Source organism: Salvia hispanica, chromosome 4, assembly GCF_029641045.1.
Source record: "Salvia hispanica isolate PSC_SH4W2 chromosome 4, Shi_PSC_v1, whole genome shotgun sequence".
NCBI classification, from domain to species: Eukaryota; Viridiplantae; Streptophyta; class Magnoliopsida; order Lamiales; family Lamiaceae; genus Salvia; species Salvia hispanica.
The window spans coordinates 9,455,571-9,478,457 of NC_142695.1; the positions used below are offsets into that span (position 1 = coordinate 9,455,571).

General features: G+C 32.0%; 1 protein-coding gene and 1 pseudogene across 1 annotated transcript; one reads left to right on the top strand and one right to left on the bottom strand.

Moving 5' to 3' along the window:
- The first annotated feature begins 9,703 nt into the window (after nucleotides 1-9,703).
- LOC148927206 (uncharacterized) lies at nucleotides 9,704-11,081 on the top strand (annotated as a pseudogene).
- Nucleotides 11,082-16,708: 5,627 nt separating this feature from the next.
- LOC125197446 (uncharacterized) lies at nucleotides 16,709-17,207 on the bottom strand. Its single transcript, XM_048096186.2, has one exon. The coding sequence runs from the start codon at nucleotides 17,049-17,051 to the stop codon at nucleotides 16,779-16,781; it is 273 nt and encodes a 90-aa protein (XP_047952143.1). The 5' UTR covers nucleotides 17,052-17,207; the 3' UTR covers nucleotides 16,709-16,778.
- Nucleotides 17,208-22,887: the final 5,680 nt, after the last annotated feature.

The window sequence follows — 22,887 nt, forward strand, 5'->3', positions numbered from 1 at the left end:
TGTTATTTGTAAAAATTCATCGAGCAGTATATATAGGATAACAAAGTCAAACATGGATTAGTCCATAAAGTACTAATTAGTAGAAATTTGTAGTACTACATATTTAATGGTATTAGCGTTACACTAATTAGTAGTAGTAAGTTGTAACCCCCACATTATTTAGAAACGTACTGCTAAAATGATTGGAATAGATCTTTGTATATTTTGAGTATAAATATGTGTCATATGTAAGCTTATTACTCTATTCCTCATTGCTTCTCCCATTGAACTATTGATTTTTTTTGCAAAAAAATTGTTCTCAATAGGTTTTGTAGTCATTAGTACATTTAATCATTATATTTTACACTCTTTTTTAGGATTATTATATTACTAATATTGTGGTCTTATGAAAGAAAGAATATTGACACCATGGAATTCCCCTTCCATAATGATCTACCCCCTCCGTCCGCCATTAAAAGTATCGGTAATTTTTGTGCACTTGTTTTGTAAAAATGATACTCAATCCGTCCCAATAAATATGCAACATTTGGTTTCCAGCGCAGGATTTTATGCAATGTTGTTTTGTGAGTTAACGAAGAGAGAGTAAAGTAGTAAGATAGAAGAAAAAGTAGAGATAGTGTTATTTCCATTTTAGGAAACGTTTCATTTTTATTGGGACATCCCAAAAAGAAAACGTTTCATTTCTAATGGGACAGAGGGAGTAATAAATAGTTATAATGGAGAAATGGTAAAATGAGAGAGAGAATAATGTTGAGAAGAGTCTTATCTAAGTTATTCTCTCTCTTAATTTACCATTTATCCACTTTAACTATTTATTATCATTTTCACAAAACGAGTGCCCAAAAATGACTGGGCTCCTAATAGCGGACGGAAGGAGTACAACTTAGCATAACTTCATCTGTCATAATTGGAAATGACCGAAATGACCAAATCTGGAGACAAGTCAAATGTCAATAGCTTGGAATGTGTTTTTCATTATGTTATAGTATGTGTTTTGTTATTTCTTATTTTATTAAGTTTCTATCTTTCATTTTGCAAGTTAAAAACTCAACACGGATCGTGACATATATCGTACTCATGTGAGTGCCCAATATATGTCATTGCTATATCATAGTGTATTTCATTGTTTTTTTATTTGGTTTTGATTCTGATAGATTTGGTATAACGCAGGATATTGAGAAGCTGCAATATTTTCGGGATGTTGCCAGAGTATATTGGAGAAATGACGACACTTAAAATATTTTTAGTAGAAAATTTAAATATTTTGTAAAGTTAATATTATTAGTACATTTAAAGTTACATTCATAGCAAATGAATTCAATGTATCAATCATTTAGTATTATGTTCACATATATTGATCCTTTAGTAGATAATTTACTAATTTAAATCATGTTACATTTTTGCTACTCCAAACAATTTTTCGTTCATCAATAATATTTCATAAGCGGTTTTTAATTCTTATTTGAGTTGCCTATTGGTATTTTAAAGATTTCTTAATTAAAAAACTTTGTATTCCAATTTCAACAACCTTAATACAATTGAGACTACATTATCTTAATTGAGCCTTTCAAGTCACATTTTAATGGAGTACATACAAAGTTAGAATTAAAATTATGAAATAAGGAAGAAAGTTAGATTTAAAATTATGAAATAAGATGACAAAAAGGTCAGTTAGAGAACGGGGTTGGAATTTTATAATTTCAAATTTATCAAAATAGTAATTAGGGTTTTATTCAATGGGTAGTGATATATTAAATAATTTGTGCATATAATTTGTACGTATATAATCGAACTTTTTTTTGACATATTAAATATGTGTATGCAATTATTGATTTCTAATTAAAGTTGCTTTATTTATGTTTTTGGGATTGTATATTTAAGTTGTTTTACATTTTTGTAATTTTTAATCCTTAAATAATGTAATTGTAATTAAAGTGTGAATTCATGTGATGAAATTAAATCGGGTTGTGCATCACACGTGTGTGACACTAGTTGTTAAAACATATAAGTGTATTAACAGATTTTTGTTGTGAAAGTTACATCATGTTAATTGTGTTTACACATTGTTAAAATATCTCAGCCATAGGTATATGGTGATCGGGTATCATGTTTATACGTGTTCGGGATTCGGCAGGTCCAACTACCCGATTTTTAGGATGAAAATACTTATAGGCCATGTTTGGTTGGCGGGAAAGTAAAGTTGGCAAAGAAAATGATTCCTGGGAAAATGAATCCCGGGAATATGATTCCTAGTAACTTTACTTTCCTGTGTTTGGAAAATATCAAGATTTTAAATTCATATTTAATTTAAACACCAGACTAAAAATATACTACTTATTATTATTTTATTTATAAAAGAATAATATTGTAAAATTCTTATTAAATTATTAATTACAAATAATAATAATAATAATATTATATTTATTATTACGATGGATAGTTTAAATATGGATTATCCATCATAATATATAATAATATAATTATAATTATAGTTACATGGAGTATTATAGTACTCATTTATTATAACAATAAATATAATAATTATTATATTATAATTATAATATTTACGAATATTATAATTAAATAAATTTTATAAATTAAAATTGCACTATGACTTTATTGATTAATTATTAATTTATAAAATAAAATATTTATTATTTATTATAAGATTTATATTATTTAATTATATTTTTATTATTTAATAAATTATTATTATTATTATTATGAATTATTATAAAATAAGTTATAATAATGATAATTTTAATTATAGTTTTTTTTATTATAGTGAAATTAAGTATGATTTATAATTTTAAATTATTTTAAAAATATTGTAATTATTATAATTATAATTATTATTATTACTATTACTATTATTATGTTATTATTATAATTATTATCATTATTATTAATAAAACTATACTTTATTGCTTAAATATGTAAAAAGCCTAAAACTGGGAAAAAGAATACCTAAGAAAAGTTAGGATTCAGAATCCTGGAAAGTTGTACTAACTTTCCTTGTTCTCGGATTCTGATTACTTTCCCAGTTTAATTAAAAACCAAAACAAACAGAGAAACTAAAATTTAAAGAATCAGATTACTTTCTTATACAGAATTCTGACACCCAAATATGATCATAGTTAATTCCACTGCACTTATGGTTATGGTTATATATTTCAAAACATCAAATTCCAATGCATAATCAGTGCATCATCAGTTGGTGCTATATAATCTTAAAAGAAAACATCAAAAATAAAATTTTCAACGCACCATCAATCATGATCTTTGAAACAAAGATTTTTAAAACCTCTATTGTATTATCTTATTTTTTTATATATAAAAATTGTGACCTTTTTATTTGACAAGGTTCTTTTGGCTATATATTTTCGCGAATACAATCATGAATATTCACAGCATAACTAGCAATTGATTTGCATATAAAGGATTAAAGAAAATGATTTATCATCATTATAAATTCACCATAGTCATTATTAATTAAATTAAGTCAACTACCATGAATACATTAGATTTTTCATGTACGCATATATACCAGAAATGGGGTGTGATCAATTGCTAACTTAACTTTTAATTACTAATGGCAACTAATTTAAAATTATAATTTTTTTAGAAATCTAATAGTCTATAAATTGTCATGCACTAATTTTATTTTATTAATATTTAAATTTTAAAAGATAAGAAAATTATCAAAAATTAGGATTTTGAATCAAATTTTCAATATATTGTACTAAACATATCAATACTCATTTAAATTTGTACCAGTGGTAAACATGTATTTGCATTTGAATTATAAAATTCATAAATCCAGTAATTAGAACCTACATAAATAACTAAAACTAAAAAGCAAGACTAATATAGTTTTCTCGGGGGATGGATCCCCTACTGTGCTTAAAAGCACAGCAACTTGTGCTGTGGTGCAAAACGCAGGTGTGTAGGAATAAAACGCATGATTAGCTCATTCCTTTCTTTAGTTTTCAATATTTTCACTTTTCTTTCTATCATGAAATTCTAAATATGATTATCATTCAAAAATTAAATAATCAGATAAAAATGTTAAAATTTGAAAGTATTAAATAAAATTAATTAGATTTTGAGTAGCTCAAGAAATAGGAATTTTTTTTGTTAAATCATTTTTATTGGGGTTAAAAATTAAAAGTTGAGTTTATTTCATCATAATTATTTTTTATTTGGGTTAAATAGTACCTCCTCCGTTTCAGGGAAGATGACCCGTTCTTTGGGCGGCGGCACGAGATAATATGCAGCTTTATTTTGTGTGATGAGTGGAGGGAATAAAAAAGAGAGAATAAAGTAATAATAAAATTAATTTTATTTATAGTAATAATTCATCTTGGTTGAGACAACTCAAAAGGAAAATGGATTACTTTTTCAAATCCTAACATTTTTATCTGATTATTTAATTTTTGAATGATAATCATATTTAGAATTTCATGATAGAAAGAAAAGTGAAAATATTGAAAACTAAAGAAAGGCTAATCCTGCGTTTTATTCCTACACTCCTGCGTTTTGCACCACAGCACAAGCTGCTGTGCTTTTAAGCACCGTAGGGGATCCATCCCCAGTTTTCTCTTCGTCCAACAAAGAATGTCATACTCATTTTCAATATCTGTACATGAATGTGTTTTTCATTTTTGATTTTGATATCTACCCAATTTTGGGGTTCTAGTAATTTGTTTGATATTTTTTTTTCTGTGGCTTATATAATCAATTAATCAGGGAGGTGTTTTGTTTCATTTTCTGATTGTGGGATTTTAGTGGTTCTTTTTAAGGCAATTTATGTGGTTGACTGGTTCTTCTCAGTGCATATGTTTTTCAGTTTGAGATTGATATGATTTCTTATTTTGTTTTGATTGTGAAAAATTTACTTAAGAAGCTGCATGAAGATGAAAATGTACGTGGATGGCCCATTATGTCTTCTGTTTGCACCAGAGTGTTTGCATTTGATGAATGACATGTCTAATTTATGTTGGAATCGTAGTTCGGTCAACGCAATTGATCAGGTCGTATAAGTGATGGATTATTTAATTTTAAAAATAATTAAATAATTTATAATCGATCTACGCTCCGAGTAGATGATTGTGGTATATTCACTTTCTCTAAGCCGATTCCGATAAGTGAGAAATAATATATTAAAGTATGTCGAGATATATGTAGATATGTAATTAATTAATACTCCCTCCGCCCAGATTTATAGTCACATTTTGCCATAAAAGTCCGTCCCACATTTATAGTCACATTTAGAACTTTCCATATTTGGACATAAAATTTTACCCCATTATTCACTAAAATTACACACAAATGCCATTATCTACATTAAAAAAAAAAAAACAAAACAAAACAAAAAGTCAAAAAGGGACCCACCTTCAACCAACCAACTTCATTTATTACACACTCCATCATCTCACTTCATTTATTACACACTCTATCATCTCACTCCATCATCTCATTTCATTTATTACACACTCCACCTCTCACTTCATTAATTACACACTCCACCAATTCCTTAAAACCCGTGCCATAACTAAATGTTACTATAAATGTGGGACGGAGGGAGTATTATTTTGGAGACGTAGATAAAATAATGTGGCGAATGAGCATACAGAGAAAGCTTCGTAGAATGCGTGCACATTGATCGAGTCGTCCAGATACATTTCTGGAATGAACAACTACGTGAAAAATGTCAAGATACATCCGTCCAGGTTCATGCTCCATGATTGACGTTTGTAACGTCGATAACGTTAGTAACCGTCGACCATTACAAAATAGCCTTAATGGCATGTTTGACTTCATATCCTCCCATGGCCTATAAATAGTAATGCATGCTCTTGCATTCTCGACACCAAGACATACTTGAAATCTCTACACTCAAAGCATTCTCTGCATTCATAAGCTCCCTCTCCCTCCATTGTTCTTCTGTTGAAGCTATGCCCTCACCTCCATCCAGTTCGTTGGAGCTATGTTGTTAGCGGTGCTGCTTCATCAGAGACGAAGTCATTTTATCTTTGGAGATGACACGCCAATCCGAGAGCACTACCGGGGAGTATCTCGTCTTTGTTTCAAATTATTGTTTTGTTATTTTAATTCAGTTTATTGTATTTTTATCTTCATTTTTCATTTGGGTTGTATTACGCTCGGTTAGTGTATCTTTGTATCCCAGTAATCACACAAAACCAACAACCGCAAGACGAGATGTACTTGCTGATGTGTATTTTTCGAGCTTTTATATCAATGAACTAATGACACACAAGTATATCAAATAGCTCTAAAATTATAACTTTTCTGCAAGAGTACAGATGTAATTGTAGTAAAAGAGTGTTGAACCACAGGGAGGCGTACAATTATCTAATTCTAAAGCAAGTAAATTATGGAATTTTTGGATTGAGAAACCAAATTGAAACAAAAACAAGTGAAGAAATAAAAGGATAACACAAAATATAACCAACAGAGTGAGAACATTGCTCCTAATATGCCCCAGATGTGAATTAACTTAATGGATCAATTAACCTATGGATTAAAGATTAATCTAATGAAAGTTGTAAATACCTCGTTCATTCTATTCACACTGAACATGTTCGCAAATGCTTGAATTTAACCTTGCTGAACACTAAGATCAAATTCGTACTCATCGGATTTACATTCCTACGGTAGCGTGGTAAGCTCTAACCCAACTTCTAAGTTCCAACGTACATGATTCATTTACAAAATCAATTGAACATTCCTACGGAAGCACAGTAAATCTCCAACAATTATTGTAACAACATGTAAATTAACTTATCCAAGATTCATATGCTGAACACAATACAAATCTCAAACTCTTTATCTACGTTTCCACCTTTTAACCATGTTAAAGAGACATTGGCTAAAAGATATGATTGAATAATAAATCAGGCCGGGATTTATCATTTAATGTAAAAAGCACAGTAGAAAAAGATCATAATTAATACTAATCCATAGAATCCAAAAGTAATTCACGTCTATCACAAATTAGGAGCAACGTAAGAGTTTAGTTACACATCCACAACCAATAAAGAAGAACCAGAACTCATGAAATTGATGTGTAGATGGTAGCAAATCTCCTCCGGGATGATGGAAGTTGAATGATTGTACCTCCAATCTTCCTCTCTTCCTTTTTCTCCTCTCATTTCCCCTCCTTTCTTGTCTGGAAAATCTGAATAACCCCCTAGAAACCGCTCCAGAAACCAATTTGAAGACTAAATTCGGCAGTTTCCGAGAAAAACACCCGACCCAGGTGTTTTTTATGCCAACCCGGGCGTTTCTACTGGACCCGGGTGTTTTCGCAGAGTTCGCACTGCTCCACGCAACCTTCGTCAAATGTCCATAACTTCTTCATCCGACCTCCGATTGAGGCCCAAGGTACCCATACGAAGCTATTTCAAAGACGAAGATAATGGTGGTAAGATAAAAGAATTTGGACGTCGTCTTGATAGGCAACGAACACTTTAAATCAGACCCCACCGCTTTGGCTCATTGTAGTCACTCCACATGTACATCTATCAACTAATATATAATAATCAAACGTTAATGATTAATTGATAGATGATTTTAATATCAAAAATAGGAGAAATCTTGGAGTAGAATTAGCATCATTTGATTCACATCACTTGCCGTTGAAGAAGGAGTTTAGACTTTAAATTGAATCTAAAAACTTTCGAAACTAATACCTTAGCGTGAAGATGGATCTTGTTGTTGCGTTCCCCATCGCCGCTTTCCCCAATTCCAACATCTCTGTGCCCACTGTTCCCCCACTGGGTCCTCGCAGTGACCACGACTCCCGTTGAGTCCACATCATTACCCTTGATTACCCAAGCGCCATGGGTGCTAACTAACCCATTTTGGTCAACCGGTGCATCCACCTTGAGTGGCACCGATGGTTCCACATTAAGTGGTTCTGTAGGATCCTTGATTGGATTGGGTGTTCGATCTTTCGGGGTTAACACGAGTGTTGGGGCCTTCGGGGCCAACACGAAAAATGACGGTTCCACTTTTAGTGATTTCGCGAGATCCTTCAATGGATCGTGTGTTGAGTCATTTGGGATCATTACAAGTGTTGGGACCTTCAGGGCTAACACGCAAACTGACGGTTCCACTATTAATGGTTCCGAGAAATCTTCTAATGGATCAAGTGTTGAGGCCTTTGGGGTCAACACGTGTGTTGGGGCTTTAGGGGCCAACACGAGAACTAGTGGTTCCACGTCTGGTGGCTCCATGGAATCCTCTAATGGATTGAATGTTAGGACCGTCAGGTCCGGCACGAGAGTTGATGCATTTTGGATCAACACGATTGACTCCTATGTGGGGGAGAGACCTCGTGAAGGTCAACGGTCGGGAAGTCCTAATGGACATCTCCAGTTGTCCCATGGACAGGGTCCTTGTATGTGTCCCATTGGTCACAAGGGACGTCTCCCGTTCGTCGGGAGACATGAGGAGACATGAAGAGACATTACAATCCCGTCCGTGCCTTAGCAAATGTTGCGAGACATTTGGCACACGTCGGTCTCTCGTTCGTTGGGAGACATGGGGAGACATTTGGCTCCCATTCGTTCCTTAGCAAATGTCGTGAGACATTTGGCACACGTAGCTCCCCTAAAAAATATCGGGAGACGTTTGACACATATTCGTGTCTTAAAAAAATATTAGGAGACATTTGACACCTGCCCATTACATGGGAGATGTCGGGAGACATTCTACACCCGCCCGTCTCCTGAGAGATGTGGGTGACATTTGGCACCCGTCCAAATGTCGGGAGTAAGATGACTCCAAGATGAAGCCACCAACCGAGAAGCTTGGTGGAGCCAACTTCATCAAACATGCCAAAGGCAACATAGCCGCCATGGTCACTGAAGAAGTCAACCATGTCGAGAACAAATGTGTTGGTATATCGACACAGACGTCACTGCCCACGTGTGTGCCGATAGAAGTAAGTTCTATATTTACAAGACTGTTGAGAGGAGGAAGCTCAACATGGGGAACTAAGTCTCATCCAAATGTGTCGATTTTGGAGATATGGTCCTCAAGAAGACGTCCGACATGACACATTCACATTTGCCTTAAAAATGTAAGGGACTAAAAAGTTTTTTAAGGCAAATGTAAAGGACCAATTATGGATGTTAGTCTTTATATAATAAAATAATAATGCAAACATGAATTCCACCTTTTCTCCGAATACATCCGTTAGTGAACTACAATAATTATGAAAAGAAAAAAACTAACTAGTTGAAAGTAAATAGAATTGAGTTGTATATATAGAAACAAGCATCTCAGATTGATTCTCATTTAGATTCATATCTAATCCATCCCTATAAGGAAACGAACACTTCCAACTATTATATATAGCAGTAGTTGATATATCAAAAATTACTCCTACTACCATAGTCTTATACAACAAAGATCATTGATCTGACCAAGAATTATGGAGAAGAAGCAAACTGTGTGGGACTGATTCAATGTGTTATGCAGATGACACATTCACAACTAGAGTATAGTACAATGGTTTGATGAGCAAATCACCTAGGAATAAGTAAATTGGTGGTTTAGTTGAATATGTGAGCAATTGTGATCTAGATAAATGGTCCAAGTTGGAAGTTGATGACATGCTTGAAAAAAAAGACTTGATGTTACTTGATTTGAGTATTACTTTGTAAAATCAAGAATGAATATGGATGATGGGTTTACGCGCTTATTCAACAACCAATCTTTCATTGAGATGATAGAAATAGGGTTGGAAACAGGAGTGATTGATTTATATGTTGTGACTGAACTTGAACCGGCCGTTGATGTTGGATATCAAGTCAATGCTGGTGATGAAGTTGTGGAAGACAACATGCTAGTTAGCCAAGTAACCCAAGAGAAAGTTGTTGATGTTAATAAGGAAACTATAGTAGAAGTGCTTGATAATGAAGATGAAATTGAACTAATAGTGGATGATGATCAAGAAGATATGACTAGTGATGATGAGGAGTATGAAAAAGAAGTGAAGGGGAAGATGCCATCTACGAGTACAATGAAGGATACTAGTGGAAAACCTTCATTTGTAGATAGTGATTATGATTTTTGACTGATGATTAAGAAGATGAAGTAATGAATGGTCAGGTAGAATCTTGGAAAAAGATTGTAAGTGAAATGGAAACAAGGAAATATGTTGAACTTGTAGGCGATTCAAGTTCAAGTAAGTACCTTCCTAATGATTCACCGAGTTCTGATGAAGATTTAGAAGGTGAAGAATGAGTTAAAACTCAAAAATACAAGCCGGGGACTGATCTCAACGATTTAAAGTGGGAAATTGGTTTGCGATATACTTTAAAGCAAGATTTCATTGAGCTGATCCGACATCAAGGTGTAAAGATGAGTAAAAATTACGTTCTAAGAAAAATGATAATTTTCACTGCATTGCCATTTGCAAATTTGTGCTTCAAAATAAGAATAAAGTTGCATGTCCATGGTATGTTTCAATAAGATATAGGACTGTATATGGTTACTGGCAGGTCTCACGTCTCCAGGACAAACACATTTCTGGTGGCTCTTCTTCGAACCATGGATGTGCTAATGCCAAATATCTTAGTAGGAAATAAAAGGAAGACATTCGCATTTTTTCCGAAATGAGAATTGGTCAATTCATTAAAAAGGTGCATAAAGACATAAAAATTGCAATCAGTTCAGGAAAAGCGAAACGTGCTATCAAACATGCATGTTCTTTAATTGAGGCTGATTTGATACAGCCATACAAAAACTTGCATGACTACAAGGCAAAATTGTTAAGGGCAAACCCAAGTGTTACTGTAGTGCTGGCTACCCGACCACTAGATGACGGAAATCAGAAATTTAAGGCTATGTACATAGCATATGAAGCTTGTATGACATCATTCAAACTTCATTGCAGACGCATTGTCGACCTTGATGGTTGTCATCTCAAGGGACAAGCAAGGGGTATTCTCTTGACCGTCATTGGTTTGGATCCAAATGACCAAATATTTCCCATTGCATTTGCTGTCGTCAAATTGAGAATACAAATACATGGAGTTGGTTTATGAGGCTTTTGGTAAAAGATTTAGAGATTACTGATTCCAGCAGGTGGACCTTTATCTCAGATAAACAAAAGATACAAGTATTGTTTATACTACGTTTTATATTTAGGACTATATTGACAAATATTTTAATTTTTCTTTCATAGGGACTTATCAATGCAATTAAGAACTGTTGTGTGGATGTTGAACATCAAATATGTGTATATGATATGCACAACAACTTTAAAAAGCAGTTCCCTTGGAGTACATTAAAAGATTAGATTTGGGAGACAGCAAGATCGAGTAATATTCAAAGCTTTGAGAAAGCAGTGGATGAAATTAAGGACACAAATGAGGGAGCATACAAGTGGTTAATTGAACACGACAACAAGAAGAACTGGAGTCGTGCTTTCTTTGGATTTCACGCAAAATGTGATATCCTCGTGAACAACATTTCAGACTGCTTAAATAGAGTATTGTTATTTGCTCGAGAGAAACCATTGCTTGGGATGTTGGAGTGTATCAGGATATACATGATGGATAGATTCATAATTAGAAGGAAGTTTGCTGCAAGGATTGAAGATTGTTTTGGTCCGAAGATAAGGAAGAAAATTGAGAAACTAAAAGAGAAGACAGGCGAGTGCATGACGCGAGAGGCTGGAGACTGGATTTACCAAGTGAACACGAAGTGGAATGAACAATTTGTGGTTGACTTGAGGGATAGAACGTGTAGTTGTCGGAGATGGATGCTCACGGGCATCCCGTGTCATCATGCAATTACAGCTATAGAGATGGCATATGAGACTGTTGATCAGTTTGTGGATACTTGTTACTCAAAAGAAAGTTTCCAAAAGGTATACCAACCAATTATTTATCCAGTTGAAGGTTCCAACTTTTGGCCCAAGACGATGGAGCCTGATGTCATTCCACCTGAAATCATCAAACTTCCGGGTATTTTAAAAGGAGCAAGGCAGAAAACATCCGAAGAGAGAAAGGAAATAAACAACAAAAAAGCCAAAACAAAAAAAGTGAAAATATGTGAGTTATCACATGGAATGCAAAAGGTGTCTAGGAGTAGCATGATGCCTGATTACACATGTCGTAACTATGGTGAAAAGGGTCATAACAAGAGAAAATGTCCTCAGCTCCATCATCTTGAATCGGAACATGTAATTGAAGCTAGCAACCCCAAAGACGGACAAGGTAGTTACTTTTTCTATTCAAAACTTTTTTACATTTAAAAATTATAAATCGGTTTATTTCAATGTTATGCACATAATGCAGCAAAAAGCGTAGGCGTAACCGTCCACAATATTGTAGCTTGTATTATCAACCAGGTCACAAGAGGTCATGGTGTACAAGTACAATTGCTGCTATGTATATTAATCCTACTTCTTCAAGTGTGGCAGTTGCATCTTCAAGTGAGTAGGTTGCTTCCTCAAGTATGTCGGCAGCTCCATCAAGTGTAAAAACAACTTCTTCAAGTGTGGCAGTTGCATCTTCAAGGGGGCAGATTGTTACCTCAAATGTGCAGATAGCTCCATCAAGCATACCAACAACTTCTTCAATTGTGGTAGTTGCATCATCAAGGGGGCAGGTTGCTTTGAGTGCTTCCTCAAGTGTGCCGAAAACCTCATCTAGTGTACCTGCTGAGAACCTGATAATATGCCCGTGTTTTTTCTAACTTTTTGTGGTTGTTCGTTGGTGCTATGAAACTTATCTAGCTTTTGTATGCATTCAATATTGTGTAAAACTTTTATACATTAGAATGCATGTCCACTGTCAAATTATTGTTCAATCATTTTTTTGTCGATGGTTGACGTAAATTTTACTCAAAACTAATTTTTAGTACGTATTAATGAGATTATTTTATAAGATAATTTTGAAATTTTTGTCCATCAAATAAAGAGAATTTCCATTTATGTAACAAAAATAATTTATAAATTTTTTAATAAATATTAAATTAATTAAATTTATAATTAAGTAATTAATTATGGTCAAACTAAATTTGACTGTTAACTTTAATTGAGGTGTTAACTTTGGATCAAAACATAATGTTTAGGAACAAAAAGTAATAAACTTAATGTAAGGGATAAAAAGTTTTTTAAGACAAATGTAAAAGACCAATTATGGACTTTAGTCTTATATAAATTTCATAAATTTATGTTTTTATAAATGTCGCCAGTTGTCATGAAAAATTGGCAATTATCTATAGCCTCGAATTAAGTACTCCCTCCGTCCCACAAAAGAATATTTAGGAGGTTTTGTTTTGTGTGTTAAATGGAGAGAGAAAAATATAATTTTTATATTTATGTGAGAGATAACTTTTTCCAAAAATGAAAATGCGGCGGCATTTTTTATGAGACAAACTAAAAAGAAAAGTGTGACATCTATTATGGGACGGTGAGAGTACTAGTATATGTTAAACGAGAACGGTGCTCACTGATAATGCTCACATAGTGCCTGTATCCAAAATGAATAATTCGCCTTCTGTTTAGATGGTGAATTCTTACCGTCCACGCAGCAAAGCATTTTTTCAAGCACAGAAGATAGAACAGATGTCCGAATCTTGGTGTATATTAAAAGAGCTTTTTGGTGATTGCATGAAATGTCTGACATAATTTAGACATTGATTTAGTACATTTTTGTACCCAATTAATTGCATATGTGCCAAATTAACAGAGCTTTCTAATGTTTCAAGTTTCAACAAGATACAGTGATATGCAATAATTAAACAGCACATTTCCTTGTAAAAAATAAATGACACATTAAAGCTTGAGACTGTGAACAGCATCAATTCTGCTGACAAAAATGACAAAATTGCTCCTAAGAAGCAAACGAGCGGCTGCCAAACTACAACTAAGAAACACAAAAAGCAAGTGGTCCAAAACTTGAAGAAAAAATTGTATGGAAAAAGTTATTCCTATTGAGCTGTATGTTGTTTTCTTGTGTGCGTCAAATGTAAAGTAATCTCTTGAATCCCCATCGTTTATTTCTTATTCTTATTTAAATTCTTAATCCCATTAAAGTCTTATTTCACGAAGAGTATATGTGAATGAATATGCTTTTAATTGAACAAATTAATCACACACTTTGCAAGTGTACCAAAGAAAATGTTGATAAATGTAGCGCTTGAACAAATGAAACTAGTTGAGTTGGAGTAAGCTAAGATTTGTGGTGTGCATGAGAAATGAATGCATTATTCATGTTTAAAGTTGTCACATGGTATATTCAAGTGTGTGTGGATTGAGACCTTTCATAAAAGCATGGTAAATACATGTGGGCATAATATGAATATAATAGGATGTCAGATTTCTGATCCGAGAAGCCGCAGTGTGTCACGTTGTAGATAATGTGTGCCTCTAAAAGCCCAAACATATGTAGTGAAAATTAAAATTTTTATCTTTTTACCATAAAACCATGGCTGTAACTATATAATTATAGGTGTTGTTTAGTTGTCATGACTTATTATTCATATGATTATCCACCTATGATTAAATTGTGAAATTATTTTACTTAAATGTGAGTGGTTGTGACTAATTATCATAAAACTATCCATTGTGGATTAAGTTGTGGGATTCAATCGTATAAAAACCAAACATGATACATATTCAATCATGAGATACAATCTTGCCAACTGAGTAGACTCATATTGTACTATTATTGTAGTAGTAATAATTATTATATACAGTCATTTGTATTTATTTGATAGTAAGAATTTTTTTTTTTAATCTACAATTTTCAAAATTTTATGCAAAACAAAACATATTTAAAAATCTAAATAAAGTAGTCGTTGAAGGAACTGGAAACTAATTTGAATCATTGATACTTGTATTATTTTTGTAATTAATAGTAAAAGTTATTGCATTATATAAAATATATTATCATAAAGATGTATTATTGTAATGTGTCTAAAATGATATCATTACTAGTAGTACTGTTTTTGTAAAGATGTAATTTTTCTGTGACCCCTGTTTGTGTGTGTGCATGCATGTGTGCGTCAAATCCGGCAATGAAATTATTATTAACTTTTCAGACATAAATGATATCATTAGCAATGCATTATTGTACTGTTTATATGTTTGCATTTTTAATACTACGAATTTTCAAATATAATTTTATTTGTAAAAAGTGTCATGGTAAACATAACATATGTATGAAAATTATAGATGATAAATTTACGATATTATCATAGTTTTTAATTATATCCTCTACACTCGAAGTTGTGCAAATTCAAATTTAATCTTAAATTATTTTTAATATTGGATTGAAAAATTGTAATCGTATATGTTACCTCAAAACCTTATTTTCGGAAATATTGTAATCGTATATGTCCAATTATGTATGCACATAAAATAGAAAATAGGGAAATAGTGTACAATTGTAGGCATCGTTTTATTTGAGCGGAAAATAGTCAATACTGTTGCAGATCAGATAGACCTACTTATTGCCCCCATAATTATGGTTAATCAACTATCACTTTCCAGAGTGGCATCATTAGAATATATCAAAGCCCATGATATTAAAGAGTATAATATTTGATCGCCGTAACTATAGTAGTATATTACTATATTATAAGTAGTTAGTATTCAGTTTATATAATATGAACTCCCAACTGCTACCATTTAAAAGCAGTCGACAATCGACATATAGAGAGAAAAAATTATGACGCTACATATCAGTATATTTTATGAGTATCGTTCTCATTTCGATCATATTGAAACTAGATTTCACACCAATTTGATTTATTCTATTAAAAGTCTAAGTTCGATTGATTGTTTCAGTCCCGTCAATAATCATTTCAATTATAAAAATTAAATTAAATGAATAGAAACATGAACTAAATTCGTAGCTAACATAAAATATGCGGAGTATTGCGCTATATATATATTTGTATACGCTAGTGATAAAATGCAAACTCATATATTGTATAAACTCCAAACTTTTCAACATAGTATCAACACAATGTCAACACAGTGTAAAATTTTAAGATTTTAATGTCAACACAATGTCAATAAAATGTCAACACAATTTCAACACAACATCAACCATTGACATTTTTTATTGCTATTATTTTATTATCTGTTGATATTTTCTAACGGTCCATATCATAGTATCACATTCCTATTTGTATAAATGAAACAAATATAGATGAAAAGTCTCCGTATATGTATATACTATCACATGCTCTAACCCAAAATAGTTGAGCTCTATTGAATTGGTCGTGCTACGGTAGTTTTCTCGGAAACAAGATTGATGAAATCATGAATTCAAGTTGAGTTAGTTGAGTTTGCTGACATTTAATTTTTACCTTTTTTGACCAACTCACTTAACTAATTGTTAAAAAAAAGCTCGTGATGATTAATTGTAATTAGTGTGGTTAGAAAAATACTAAAACATCTCCGGTTGAAAAGAAATAAAGAGATAAACCTGATTTGGGAGATTGTGGTTTAATGTAAAACTAGATTCTCTCCACCCACCGTCCCTTTTCTTGTTTGTTTCATAATGAAAGCTCAAAATTTGGAGGCCAAGTTTTGTACCAAAAGGAAGATCGCTTTACAAGTCTAAAGCTAAGAGGTAGAGAATCTGATGAAGCTAATAAAACAATTTGATGAAAACATAAAAATGCAAAAAACTGAATTGACTATACAAACTGAAATGAACACATAATAGTATTATTATTTGAAAGAAGAAAGAAAGAAAGAAAGTAGAGCATCTAAGTAATTAATGGTGAAGGGTTCTACGGCGCAGCATCTGGCGCATGCCGTCGGCGACTAGGACGGCGGGGTTGGCCTTGCACTTGCGGCGGAAGGAGATGTGAGCTTTGAGAGCTTCATCCAGTATGGCGGATTGCTTCTTCACTTCATCTCTCACCGCCTCCGAGCACAGCCCGCACAGCCACTTCCCCTCGAATTTGGCCTTCACCTCGTTGATGTACTCTTCCGTGCACTCTTCTTTCAGCCCGCAACACTCGCACTTCACCACTTCTATCTCCATTCTTTTTCACCTCACTTACAAATCATCAATTCAACACAAAACTGCTCTTGCCTTCTTTTTAATCAATTAGTAGTACTAGTACTAGTATTTATATAGAGGCAGAGAAGGGTAGGGAAGGAAAGCGGCCATTTTTATCTCCATGTTCTATGGTATATTGGGCACTGGAATGTGAGACATTCTGGCCCTTACTCTCTGCCCCACTTTTTCTTTTCCCTTTTTGCATTTTTTATCCTACCTTCTGTTTAAGTACAATTTTAATTTCTTATTTTGAATTGATTTTTACCGTCTTATTTTAAATTGGCACGGCACGTGTATTCATATCTAACTACTAATTTGGATTTTGGAACATTAATTAGGAAATGAAATGAGGTATTTGAAAATGTGTCTAATGGGACATGAATATGATGCATATAAAATTATTAATACGCTACTGGATATTAATTTAAATATGCATGCTATCTCTACCAAATTTCCGCATCAAGTGAAATGAGACATCTTGTTCTACGAATTATATTTATATCTCAGGTTGAAAAATTTTTATATCTCACGTTAAAAAAATGAAAGTTATGTATTTATAAAAGAGAATGAAGTCAATTTTCGACGTATATTTTTTTATTAATTTAGAGATTCAACTAGCATTGTGAGATTTTAATGTTAATTTTTAAATATTAGATTTTATAAAATTATTATTTTATACTAGCATATAAATAAAAATCAATTACAGCAAAGCGGCGGTTTGGTTGCGCACTCGCGGCATACAGTGGGCGCCGTGCATCGCCTACATCATGAACAAAATGTTGATTGATTTTTTAATCTCATCATCTTATTATAATCAATATATTTTGTATTTACTACTATAGATTTTAATAACTATTGCATTATTTCCATAGAAGTTTGTGAAACCGCACGTCTATAGCAGATTTTCTGCCCCAAATCCAATCAGAGTATCTGTAATAATAATGTCAAGTAGTGGCCTGAAATGTTAATATTCATTATTTTTTCCGCACATATATATGTATACTTCATAAATATTCCCTTGTCCCATTATAATAATTAAATTCCTTTTTTTTCGTTATTCCACTAAGTGATGGAGTAGATTTTTATGAAAGCAAAAAAAATATGATTATTTACTTTTATACCTTAATCTCTCTATCTTCCTACTTTACTCTTTCTTCAATTAACTCATAAATATCATTTTATTCTTAATCACGTTGCCAAAGAATATCAATCACGTATAAACAGGATTTAGAGAGTATCTTTTAAAGAATTTTATTAATTTGTGTTAAATATAAATCATCACTGCAGGTTCTAAATATATACTATTTCTATATTTTACTTTTATAAATAAATAATTTCAAAAATTTTATTTACCTTTATGCACTATAAATTACTAATAGTTCCTACTTTAGAGTTTTCTGTTATATTTAATAGCGAATTTAGGTGGAGATTATAAACTAAATAACTCATATCATTTTGAAAAAACTAGAGTACTAAATTTAGTAATTTGAGCGGCGTTGAATGCATGATGCAGCGTCCAAACCATTCAAGGGTTCGGATTTCGTCCGCCATCCACTGCTAGTAATAACCGTTGCACCATCACTTCTTTTTTTTATAGATCTACCATTGAATATCTTAATGGTTTATAAACTACTTATATGTTTTTAGATATTTTTATGATAGAAGATATTTGTCGGCGACACCAATAATGTAGACGACCTTAACTGACTTGACTTGACTAGATTCACGGCCGGTTATTATTTATTTGTTTGTTTATTTGGCCTTTTCCCGCATAGAAAACATAGTAGGAGTATTTTGTATTTTGTTTGGCAAGTCTCCGAGGAAAGAATTACAGGCTATTTATATATTTTCAGCCATACATAAACATATATTATCAGAGGTGCGTTAAAATGACAACACCTCTTAAAGTATCATCATACTATAATTCCTAGCCAATCATTTGTACACGCCGACGAAATCAGTTGTCATATGACAATTATAAAAAATGCTCAAGGGTAAATTTACTCGGTCAGTAATATCTAATACACTATACAACAATTTTTCTCAACCAACAATATCTAATACACTAGATAGCAATCTATGCGTTTATACTATTGTTGTTTAGCCTTTATAATATTGAATACATGGTGTCACAGTGTCACTTTAAGAGGTGTTGTCATTTTAATATAAACCTATATTAACATCAATAGAATATTTATTTAATACTCGGTGCTTATTATGTCGAATTCGTTATAATACTATTTAATGCTCATATTCTGTTTATTCTAGAGGATCTTATGTATAGTTGCATAATTGACATATCTTGTTTTAAATTAGAAATTACTAGTATCCAGTTTGGTTGATCTGCTGTTGAAGGATGCTTTTCAATGGTAGACCAAAACTACATCAGCAATATACCCTCTCTCGACCGATAATTTAATTGTGTCCCCTTTTTCTCTTATTCCCTAATCACACGTGTTTACATTTTATCGAATAATCATTCTTTCTTTTTCCAATGACAAGAATAGGGATTTTAGTGAAATTCAAGATTCGAAATAGCTGCTAAATTTAAAGGATTAGTATTGACCTGAAATTTGATGAGATGATTTTGGGTACAACGATTGCATAATTTTCTACCTCGACACTTTAATGATAATTTTACTAAAATAAATAATTACAAAAAACATAATTCTTCAATTTATATTTTATATATAAACTATCCACATATATGCATTAGTTTTTATTAATATAATACTACAATACATTAAAAAATTAGAAAAATCAAGTTTAGAAAAAGAAATATTCTTAATTGTAAATTAGTATGCTTCATAATTTATCCAAAAATTGTTTATTAAATTTTAAATAAGATTTTTAACATGCCAATATTCATAATAATCTCATGCCAATATTAAATTATTTAACAACTCAACATCTATCAAATGTCAATCTTATTTACTTAAATTTCTATACTTAATCATGCGCTTATGCTAGACATAATAATACCTTTATTTTATATACGCTTATGTATTATACACATATTGATCCTTAGGAATAAAAATTGCACATGTTAATTTTAAGATTTATCCTTTAGTCTGATTAGCGTGACTAGCTCAATTGTTAGTGACTTAGACCATCTCCAACAGTACTGCAAAACTTAAAATGCAGTAGAAAAAGACCTCTAACAGTACTGCAAAATCAATCCTATTATAGGTTTTTAAGGAAAAAATACCTATCTTTAGGTTTACACTAAAAGTATACTAAAAACACTTTTCAGATTTTGATTTATTGCATTCAAGTCCAAATCAATTTATATTATCAAAATAGAAAGAGGAAAGGAAGAGAATTAAAATGCAGAAAAACTTACAGAATGACTTGCAGGAAAAGCGCGGCTGTGTGAAGAAGATAATATGAATAATAACCTACTAATTAGTTCTACTAATATTTGATTAGTTTTCAATTAGAGGGCTGGCCCATATTAGTATAATATTAAAAATGATTAGTTAAATTAATAATATTAATAACACTACACGTACATAACTGAAAAAAAGTTAGTAAATTAAATCTACTACTACACGTACGCTATTATATTTAATACTACAGATACGTAATTTTCAATATTAATAATTGTTTATTAGTTTAAAATTTGTCAGAATCTTAATTTTAAACAAAATCTTATTATATTTAATTTTAGTTATTGACAATGTTATGGCTCAGTGTGTAATTTAGATCAAATATATAGGTGTGATTGAAAAGAATAAAAAGTAAGTGAGTGGAAAATATTCTTTTGAGTTTGAGTTTAGTGTAAATGATTGAAGTAAAATCAATATTTAGTATGACATTTACACTAAAATAGGTTTGAGTATAATGTAATGATTGGAGATGCTGTCGACTTCCAACGTCTATGATTGGGCAATTAAAGCAACGTTTATTTGACGCAAATAGATTGCCATCGGTTCTGAGCTGGAAAGAATTGGAGCATTTTTATTGTATAAATTTTATTCAACAATTACTGACCCCTTTCTGAATTTATTTCCAAATCAAATATTCATATTTCTTTTACTAATTGCAGTTTTAAGAAAGGCTTACCTCTGTTTTGAAATAAACTAGGAGTATAAAATTGAGTTTCAATCATAAAAATACCAAAAAAAAAAAAAAAAAAAACAAGATAAAGAAGATAATGGGACCTGAAAATTTGAAATGGAACGAAGGCTTATGAAATCAGATAATAAAGTTAGACTTATTCCGTGGCCACAAGGTGATCAATGGGGACAAATGAAAGCAATCAGTCTTTAAACTGTTGATGTAACAAGAATTAGGCATCCATTATAATCATATTTAAATATATAGAAAGCAATAAAAAGATAAAGATAAGAAAATGAATTTTAGTAAATGAGTCTATACTTGCACCTTTTAAAATTTAAATTGTGTCCTAATAATCTTTTCATATTAATAGCTTGATACAGGATTCTCTTATGTGGCAGTCAAATAACTTAAATATTGACACCTAATCCACATAGTTAAAGGAAGTTTGTATGTTTCAAATGTCAAATACTGAAGCATTTAATATTATGAAATGTGTTACTCCACGAATAACTATACACATAGTAGTTTTAAAAGCTGGCATGTATTGATTGAGTGTACGACCAAATGTTTTATTTCCATTCCATTAGAGATACATACAAATACACACACATGTTTGTAAAAACTTGATAAGAAACACATCATGTTCAAGCCTATGATGAGCCATCAATCATAAAAAGATGTAGATGTATTAGCCTATTTCCATTATATAGATTTGTAGGCCACAAACTTCGGACATCAGCCAATTCAATTTGATTGTTGGTAATTTTGTTTTTGAAAAAACTAGTAGAGCTAGTTAGATGTGACCACACAAATTGAGTGACGGCCCCACCCCAAACTTCCGAACGTGGGAGGTTCCTCAATTTCTTTCACAATCTCATTTTTGTTTATGGTAATAAATGTATGAAAACACCAATGCATTTTCATGCATTCAAGTGTTGGCCGTCGAGGATGATTTAGTAGTGGAGTGGGGCAGCTTCTTGTTATGTGATACACATTGTTCTCGGCGAGCCATGAATATTGTGACAAGGAGTGAAGATAGAGTGAAGTCTTGTTAGATTTTCATTAGTCTAGGTTTATGCCACGTTGGGTATCATTGACTAGATATGTCACCGTAAAATACAATGAAATCTAGATATGTAGATATTGACAAAGAATATTAGTTTTATGTTCCTTATTAGATTGATAAGATTGAAATAATGATAAAATAAGAGAGGTTTTTGCAGGTTCGAAGTCCGAAGCCATGATTCGGACGATGGGCCTAAACTATCGCTAATAGTTATAGAGTATTTCTGGTGTTAATATTGTCGGAGTAGCTGTGATGTGAACAATAGTCAGTAGGGGTTGCAAAAGATAAATGGATAATGAGAAAGATAATTAGAGGATGAGCAATAGAAACAAGAGATGCATACGGTGACAGCGTCAACATCGAAATAACAAATTACGTATGAAATCAAAATAACAAATGATGTGAATTCGGGAAGCGCCAAACCAATAGAAGGAATGAAGGCATACAATAAGCCAAACCGAAGTATCTATCTAAATCATACCTTCATCTTCTTCCTTTTCCACCTTTTTTATTGTTTTATTTCTTGTTGGATTATTTGGTTACTTGAATTTTTACAAGAGCAAATTTGGGGTGAATATATGTGTCTTGAATCCTTAAGATTCATGTTAACAAAGTTTACATGTTTCATGTTGGAAACTAAGTACAAAAATATAATCAGCATTCGGCGTAATACAACCCAAATGGAGAATG

Excerpts from the sequence above, each read along its gene's own strand:
- LOC125197446 (XM_048096186.2), bottom strand. The coding sequence starts at position 17,051 with ATGGAGATAGAAGTGGTGAAGTGCGAGTGTTGCGGGCTGAAAGAAGAG.